Here is a 9415-nt window from a genome sequence, read left to right on the forward strand (position 1 = left end):
TGTTCATGGAATGCCCTGCCAGCATCAGTGGTGGACTCTCCCTCTTTATGGTCATTCAAGCGGGCATTGGATAAGCATATGGAGGTTATGGGCTAGTGTAGGTTAGGTAGGCTTCGGTCAGTGCAACATCGAGGGGCGAAGGGCCTGTACTGCGCAGTATTTTTCTATGTTCTATGTCTTCAAAACACATCGGCTTCATTTACAGAATATAAAATTTCTACCTGCACACTTGTGACAATTCATACAGAAAAAATAGCTTTGTCACAGAGGGTAGTTTCCCAAAATAGAAAACGTTAGCTAATTAATTGGTTATTAAACTTTGTTTAAAGTATCATTATGAACTGTTATACTGTCTTAACTAATTAGGGAAGGAAGAAATCAATTGTGGGGTACACTCGAGATGTTGTCCAGGAACCTGTAACTGGAGGAAGTGACGTTGGTCTATTTCTAAAGTATATGTATGGTGTGAAGGCCTGGAAACGATGGGTACAATTTCGAAATGACAAAGGAGATCCCACGGAGGAGCTACGGTTTGGATGTAAGTTGTTGGAGGAGATGGTGACCTCGGATTGATCTATTGTGTACATATTTCTTTGTTTTCTGCCTTCCATGTATTACAATAAACCACCAACAGCAAAACAAGTAGTACGTAACAAATACATCAGTCTTTTAAGATTTAGGTGCCTAATTAGGTTATGTATGTCCAACTAGAAACATGTAACTCTTCCATTGGCAAACAGTCCCTATCCCATTTCCAGTTGCTAGTGAATCCATTTCTTGATATTTTTGATCTCATTCTTGATACTTTTCTTATTTTGTCCTTTTTTGAGGCCTCCACACAACATATTTCAGGGAAGGGAATGTCATTTAATCTGCTCCCAAGGTTTGATAATGCTGCCCTGTCACTGGGTAATACAAGGATTATAAACTTGGGTTTGAATGTAATTTCTTTCTCTTCCCTGTTTGTCCACAAGTACCAAACATTGGCTTGTTCTCCCAAGATGCACCTTGCTATAATGTTTGAGAGGTTCCAAATTTGTGAAGGTTTTCTGTTCAAGTAGGCATATGAAGAATTAGCTTCCATTCAAATAGTGAATAGGACCCTCTCAAGCATTTTGCAGTACTGAAATACTTCTGAAATTCAGTAGCTTCATTTGTAGGTACATGATGCAGTCCATTTGTGCACTGTTAAGTCCCAAAGTTAGTAATGTGATAAATGGTAAGTTAATTACTTTGAGAGGTTACCAAGGGATAAGTCTTGGACAGTGCAGTCGAAAAACTATCCATGCCTTTGTGAAAATCCTTTATCTGAATATACAAGCAGGACCTTGGTTTTGCCATCTCATCTTCTGACAAGGTGGAATTTTAAAATGTGAAATTCAGAAGTGAGCATTGCATCCATAATTTCCTGTTGTTCTAAGTTGATCATAATTCTCATGATTAAACAAGGCATGTGATGTGCGATATATACTGAAACACTCAGGCAAATGGCTGCTTGGAGATGCGTAGAGAACCTCAATCATTTTATTCCATTAGTTCAGCCCTGGTAGAAACCTCATGTTTGGGGAATTGTAGAAGTAGCCATGTTGTACACAAACCGAGTGCACTAGTATTTTTTAAAATGCTCTTAGTTTTGCTAAGTGATGACACCTTTTTCATGATCCACTTAAATTTATGTGCAGCTCGACCAATTAAGCTAAAGGAGGATATTCTTTCATGCACGGCTGCTGAGCTCAGTTATGGACTATGTCAGTTTATTCAAGAAGTACGGAGACCAAATGGAGAAAAGTATGAGCCAGATAGTATCTTCTACCTTTGTCTAGGAATTCAGCAGGTAAAACACAATATTAACAATATCAAACTATTTATAATGACATGGTGATACATGGGTGTTTGCCATACATAACCACACAGACTGGTATTTTCTATTACAGCGTGTGGTTAAGACGCTTGGAGCAGTCCTTCATTTGGTGTAACAAATTTTCACACTTGTACCTATTGTTAAATTGGATTGACTGGGAGTGAGACAGCGTAAAATTGCATTACTACGCAATAAAATCAGATGGATTGAAAATAGAAATGAAAACAGAATTAAATGGAACAATTTGATCCATTAGTTTAATACCAATAAAAATTGATTTTCTTTATAAAAATAGGTCCATGTAATGTGCTCTTGTGATCAAAAGGTGGTGTCGAACTTAGGCTGTCAATAAAAGTAATTAGAATTATGTCTAAGCTGTAGGATTCCCAATAAGATTTTTACAGCAATTAAATATTTATCAGGGATTTGTCAAGAAAAGAATAGGGTAAAACTGGCAATGTACCCAACATTCTGGGACAACTGCTTTTCGTCATTTATATAAATGATTTTGATGTGAACATAGGAGGTATACTTAGTAAATTTGCAGATGACACCAAAGTTGCAGGTGTAGTGGACAGCGAAGAAGGTTACCTCAGAGTACAACAGGATCTTGATCAGATGGGCCAATGGGTGGAGGAGTGGCAAATGGAGTTTAATTTAGATAAAAGTGAGCTACTACAATTTGGAAAGGCAAATCAGGGCAGGATTTATGCACTTAATGGTAAGGTCCTAGGGAGTGTTGCTGAACAAAGAGACCTTGGAGTGCAGGTTCATAGCTCCTTGAAAGTGGATTCGCAGGTACATAGGATAGTATATAAGGCATTTGGTGTGCTTTCCTTTATTGGTCAGAGCATTGAGCATTGGAGTTAGGAGTGCAAGTTGGGGCTGTCCAGGACATTGATTAGGCCACTATTGGAGTATTGTGTGCAATTTTGGTCAGCCTCCTATCGGAAAGATGTTGTGAAACGTAAAAGAGTTCAGAAAAGATTTACAAGGATGTTGCCAGGGTTGGAGGGTTTGAGCTATCGGGAGAGACTGAGTAGGCTGGGGAAGTTTTCCCTGGACCGTTGGAGGCTGAGGGGTGACCTTATAGAGGTTTGTAAAATTATGTGGGGCATGGATGGTGTAAACAGACAAGGTCTTTTCCCTGGGGTGGGGGAGTCCAGAGCTAAAGAGCTAGGGTGAGAGGGGAAGAATTTAAGAGAGGCCTCAGAGGCAACTTTTTCACACAAAGAGTTGTGCATGCATGGAATGAACTGCCAAAGGAAGTGTTGGAGGCAAGTACAATTACAACATTTAAAAGGCATGTGGGTGGATATATGAATAGGAAGGGTTTAGAGGGATATGGGTCAAATGCTGGCAAATGGGACTGGATTAGGTTAGGATATCTGATCGGCATGGACAAATTGGACTGAAGGGGTCTGTTTGCATGCTATACATCTCTATGACTCTATTCATGGCCTGGAGGAAATGATCAGCTGTCCATTCTGTTTGAAATCAGTTGATCTTAAAGTACTTCAAAGAATGTGTCTAGTTTTCCTTTACTGATAGCACAAGATATTTCTTTAATTCACAATCTGCCTGTGTCACTGAGCCTGTCCTGTTCCTAACCAACATAAGGATCTTTGATCGCCAGTGGTACAAAGCCTGTTTGCATACTGTGCATGCCATACTGCATATATGTCATCAAGGGATTTTTTACCCCATGTGAGGACTTATTTAGCTTCTCGTTTGAGCTTTGCTGTGCAATCAAGCAAGAACTAAGCAGACCATGAGATTGAATTCAGCAACAGCGTTTAACATTTCAGTGTGAAGCTTGAGTAAATCAGCAATCTTGCAGTTTAATAATCCTAGAATGCTATTAAAGAGTGCCTTGCTTTGATCAACACATCATTTAAATATTATTACTTGAGTTTTTCGACCTGTGTTAAGAATCTAGGCCATTCACATAATCAATGGCTAATGAAATTTTGTAACCTGCATAAATATGGTCTGTATTTTCTTTCAGTACATATTTGAGAACAGCCGAATTGATAACATCTTCACAGACCTTTATTACACAAAATTCGCATCAGAGCTTACAAAGGCGCTGAAATTTTGGCAACCACAGCTTCTACCCAGTGGTAAGTGTCTGTGTATGGAATTTTTGCTTGTTTGGGAATGGTGTCATGCATTTACCCCTTTTAAAAATTCACCCAATACAAAGTCTGTTTATATTGGCTGTACAGTGGCTCAGCCATTTCATAGTGTCCAAATTTGGCATTATTCCTTGGGGTACTCCAAAATAGCATTGAAGCATGGAATCTTTTTGAGTTATACCAAGTGGGCTTTCACCTTTTATGCTCACTGCATGGAAGAAACACATATTCCATTCCTTTTTAGATTGTATAATCTTATAACTGCTTTTTAAAAAGATTAGAAAAAGCCCTATGTTAATTCCTTTGTTTGGGTGGGCATGATTTTTTAACTTGATCAGGGATCCTTCATCGGGTTTCTCTCCATCACAAAAAGAAGCTTGTGTAGTGGTTCACAAATCGGTTATATGTGCTTCTTCCAAATTTGAATTTTCATGTGTATTTTTTCACCTGCATGACTGAAAATTGCAGGAAGTTTGAACCATTTATATAGTATTCATAAATAACATTTTTCTTGCTTTATTCCTGGACACAGTAAGATGTCAAGAGAATGGTACGAAAAATACTTCCTCAGGAAAAAAACATTGCTTGATCCTGCAAAGAACGAATTTCTGATGAATATCTTTAAAAATTGCAAGTTAGTTTGCTTAAAGAAATGGTGATGCTTTAAGTAGTCAAATGCTTAAAAAAAACCTAAGATTTGTATACTTTGATAATATAGTGATTGGATTACTTGTGAATTTCAGCCACATTGCTTACAGAATGGTGCCTCAAAATTACTTTATGCCTCAGTTTCTTGAGAGCCTGCTTTGCAGCAGTTGTTTGGTCTTGTAACTTTTCCATAATCTTTCAACCCTTCAGTCTTATTGTTGAGGAGTTACACATATTACCTTGTTCATTGAGTTACCAGGTGCTCTGTTTTGGTGCAATTTATGTTCTCAGATGTGTATGTATAAGAAACGTTAGCAAATGAGCTATTTCAACCTACATCTTTCTTGCTAGTAACAGTGTTTTGTCCGCAGGCCAGCTATTTTGTCGAATTGAAGAGGAACATTTATGGGAATGTAAACAACTTGGAGCGTATTCTCCTACGGTTCTCCTCAACACTTTACTGTTCTTCAACACCAAGTACTTCCAGCTGAAAAGTGTCAGTGAACATATGAAGCTTTCTTTTGCTCATGTTATGAGGTGTACAAAGTCTTTGAAACATAACACAAAGCTGACTTACCTGCGATTCTTCCCACCTATGTACAAAAAGGACAAAGATATAGGTACAAACAAGTCTATTTTTCTTATCAGAAAGAAGGTAACATATTTGGAATGCCTTTTGGTGATGTTTTGTCACAAAATAGATGTTTATTCTTATTCTTAAGATCCAAATAGTCGTGTCAGTAGTAGTAGTAGTCTTGTAGTCCTTCTGAAAACAAAAAGTGCTGGAGATCACAGCGGGCCAGGCACTATCCACAGAGAGTAAGCAAGCTAAAGTTTCGAGTCTAGGACTTGAAATGTTAGCATGCTTTTCTCTATGGATGCTGCCTGACTCACTGTAATCTCCAGCATTTTTTGTTTTCAGTACAGATGCTAGCATCTATAGTAATTTGCTCTTGAACATTGTCCTGTAGTCTTAAGCTTTTTGTTCAAAATATGACCTGCAATTCAATATTAACTGTCTGGTTTATAGCAGACTTGTTGTATGGCTTATCCTATAATTACCATTGAAATCACATTCTTATACTGCCTTATTCAGCTGTATGAATCAAGTATGTTTTGCAGATTTGTCCCATTAGAAACAATTCCAGTGCATTTTGTTCATGAAAATGAAGCTGGATGTGTTTACCACTTTGCAATTCTAACTCTGGAACTCTTTTATGAGTACTGTTTAAAACAGTAAAGATTTAAAATACTTGCCATAGTAAGAGCGTTCCTATTTGTGTTTTGTTCATATGGAGAATTCCCTGTGATGCAGAAATAATCCACTGTTACATGAGATTCTGACACCTTTGACTGGTGTAATGCATTCCTTTGCAATTGCAATCCAGCATGTAATTGTCAACTGCACTTTGAATATGGCAAACAGGCAACAAGTGTTTGTTAACACGCCTCTGTCCAACAGTGAATTCACACTATAAATTTAGAATCAGTGTGAAGTGGTTTTAGCTTGGACTCGATTATATTGCAACTGCAGGCTTAGTATAATGTTACAGTCATTGTGAATGCAGCCCATTTAAACTGCGAATATGTTGATGTAGGTGTTTACAACCAAAAATTGATCATAAATTGTACCCCTATGTCGAGATTAGATTAGATTACTTAGTGTGGAAACAGGTCCTTCAGCCCAACAAGTCCACACCGACCCGCCGAAGCGTAACCACCCAGACCCATTCTCCTACATTTACCCCTTCACCTAACACTACGGGCAATTTAGCACGGCCAATTCACCTAACCTGCGCATTTTTGGATTGTAGGAGGAAACCGGAGCACCCGGAGGAAACCCATGCAATCATTTGTTAATTACCAAAATTCAGGTGGATGGGTACAAGCTAGGCAGAATTCCAGAATTTTATGGAAGTTCAAGGCTTCTGCAGATGAATGTAGAATTAATTGCTCTGATATCTCAAACAATCGGCAGTTTCAGATTAAGCTAAATTAAATCATCTCACCTTATAGTCGCAAAGAAAATTGTTCAGTAATAAATGAGGTGCAGCAGATCACACAGTAGAGCTTTAGAACAAAACTCTCTGCTTTTGCATTGTATAATAGGATGCTCTTGTAGAATCACAGCTTTGTGACCTATATTCCCTCACAGTATGAGGGAATGTAGTGCATGATAACTATGCCAGAAAGGACTAGAGGTGTGCCACACTTGGCCTTGGAAGTTGTCTTTTGGATTCAGTGTGGAAGAAGTATACTCGGTTGGGGTAAAGAAAAATCACATTCTGCAGTATTCTTGAAAATATCCATTACTGGGCAGTTTACCTTTGGGATAATATTTAGCTCAGCTTAAAGACTGAACATGAAGTAACTTAAATTTGATTCCTTTACCTGAAATTCATTGTCTACATATTAGCAGTGACAGTGCAACCTGAGCTTAGTTTTTATTTAATTATTCTGTTGCTTTATCTAGGGGTCCTGTGGTAGTGTCACTCCCTCTGAGTCAGAAGGTCTGAATTCAGGTTCCACATGAATGTGCCTTAACGTTTCTGAACAGGTTGATTAAAAATAATTTTTACTGTCTTACCAAGTTAGCAGTGTGGTGTTGTTTTGTTTTTCTCCTATATTTTAAGATTTCTCATCTTAGAAACGAGGGGTATGTAAACGTTTGTGATGATTATGATCCACATTTAAGTCCAAGATTGGTGATATCACAGGATGAGAGGGGATCATGTTGTATTTACTCATTTGTGTTTCTAATGTAGATAAGTTACAATTTGGAAAGAGGAAGCGCAGTGATGAGGAGGAGGAAGGTGCTATGGAAATGGCGGAAAACACAGACAATCCACTCAGATGTCCAGTGCGCCTCTTTGAATTCTACCTGTCTAAATGGTATGTCACCAGTTTCCTTGTACAATCAGTCTTGAAAGTTAGGATGAAGAGTACACAAAAATGAAACAGAAAATGAATAAGAACTATAGTCAATTAATTATGGGATGCAATAGGCAAAGTGATTACTGTGGAGATCAAGTGCCGATTGGGTGAATACTTTGATCCACATGCATAGCCCAGAGTTTCTGGCTGGCTGTCATTTTAATTTTCCCTCTCACTCTGACCCCTCTCTATGCTGCATCCTGTACCGTTCTCGTGAAACTCAAAAAGCCGAACCTCGTCTTTCAACTCAATACTTTATTCCAAAATCAACTTTGAGTTCACCAGTTTCAGATTGTGAATCCTACTTCTATTTCGATCCCTTTGAATGCTCTCTTGATGGCAATTCTGCTTTAACCATGTATATATTCGTTGGACTCATTTTTTCATTGAATAGAATCATAGAATCCTTCCAGTGTGGAAACAGGCCGCTCAGTCTATTGAATCCACACTGACCTTCTGAAGAGCATCCCATCCAGCATCATGCCCTGAACCTATCATTGTAGACGTGCATTTCCCATGGCTAATCCACTTAGCCTGCCTGTCTTTGGACTTTGTTTTTTTTTTTTGTTGACTTACCATCTTTTTTGATGTCCCACCATTCCGTTTATTGTTTCATCTCACCTGCATTCCACCCAATCAGTAAATCTTCCTTTTTGTTTTTCCACTACTTCCAAATTTTTATATTTCATTAAAACCTAAGATCTGCTGGGTATGTTAGTTGCATATCGCTTATCCAGTGCTTACTGTTTTTTTTTCCACATTTTCAGCATCTGCAATGTTTTGTGTTTGCCTTATTGATTAGATATTGGCATTCCTTATGATCAGATTAAGAATTCATAGTGATGAAAAGGACCTGTTCGTTAATTCTAACCAATTGTTTTTTTTCCTTAACCTTTCCGCAGTTCTGAGAGCGTGAAGTCAAGAAGTGATGTCTTCTATCTTCAGCCGGAGCGCTCGTGTGTGCCTGACAGCCCCATGTGGTATTCAACTTTACCAACTGACCCTGCCATTCTGGATGCCATGTTAACCCGTATTCTCATGGTACGGGAGGTTCATGAGGAGCTTGCAAAGGTCAATCATGAGGAAGCTGAAGAGGAAGATGCATTTGAATGAACTAGATTTTTATCCATTTTTAAGCACTGAATTTTAGAATGCATGTACCCATGAAGGGTAACAGACTGCTTGGAATATAGCATACTCTTCCTCTGGGTAGATTTGGGGGGACAGGAAAGGGAGGGTTGATAAACACACTGGCCAAAAGAAAAAAATCGATGTTGATAATTAAGTTGACAGGAAATCTTGGTGCTTTTAAACAATTAAAATTATTATTCTTTTGTTTTAAAAAATAAAAGACAACTGATGTGGATTTGTTTTTACCCCAGACTGATTCACTGGATTCTCGTTATAAAAATCAATGTCCAACAAATTCAATTTTAGGGGAAATGGGAAAAGGGTGGGTGGGATGGGGCGGGGAAAGTACGCCAAGAGTATTTAAATGGCAATACTACCATTTTAGAATGTTACAGCCGAGTTTGAAGGCCATAGAGACAGTATTTTGCCATTTAAACATTAACAACTATCAATGAAAACACGACGTTTAGTTCCTAGATTGCTGTTAATGTGAAACTTTTGTTTTAAAAGAAAGCATTGAAATGCATCTACTAACCCCTTGTTAAAATGTTCTGTGCTCACATTTCATTTAGAGGAGATCCGTGTGCTGTAAGTTTAGGTGTAGATGTGCACATGAGTATAAATTTGTATATTTTGAAGGTGATGGGCAGCTAAAAGGATGTTGTTATAAGTTTAGGTTCTTGCCGATATGTTTTTGTACATA

At 38.2% G+C, this 9415-nt stretch overlaps 1 protein-coding gene across 13 annotated transcripts in view; it reads left to right on the forward strand.

Annotated features, from left to right (window-relative positions):
- Nucleotides 1–9029, forward strand: part of LOC140453642 (zinc finger MYM-type protein 4-like) — a 202647-nt gene extending 193618 nt beyond the window's left edge. For all 13 annotated transcript variants that reach the window (XM_072548508.1, XM_072548513.1, XM_072548510.1 and 10 more), the window contains 6 exons: nt 367–538; nt 1683–1834; nt 3870–3984; nt 5019–5267; nt 7413–7539; nt 8484–9029. In XM_072548508.1, the coding sequence (XP_072404609.1) occupies nt 367–538; nt 1683–1834; nt 3870–3984; nt 5019–5267; nt 7413–7539; nt 8484–8694 (1026 nt within the window). In that variant the 3' untranslated portion in view covers nt 8695–9029. The remainder of the gene's footprint in view (nt 1–366; nt 539–1682; nt 1835–3869; nt 3985–5018; nt 5268–7412; nt 7540–8483) is intronic.
- Nucleotides 9030–9415: the final 386 nt, after the last annotated feature.

The sequence above is a fragment of the Chiloscyllium punctatum genome, chromosome 27 (genome assembly GCF_047496795.1).
Source record: "Chiloscyllium punctatum isolate Juve2018m chromosome 27, sChiPun1.3, whole genome shotgun sequence".
Taxonomy (NCBI): Eukaryota; Metazoa; Chordata; class Chondrichthyes; order Orectolobiformes; family Hemiscylliidae; genus Chiloscyllium; species Chiloscyllium punctatum.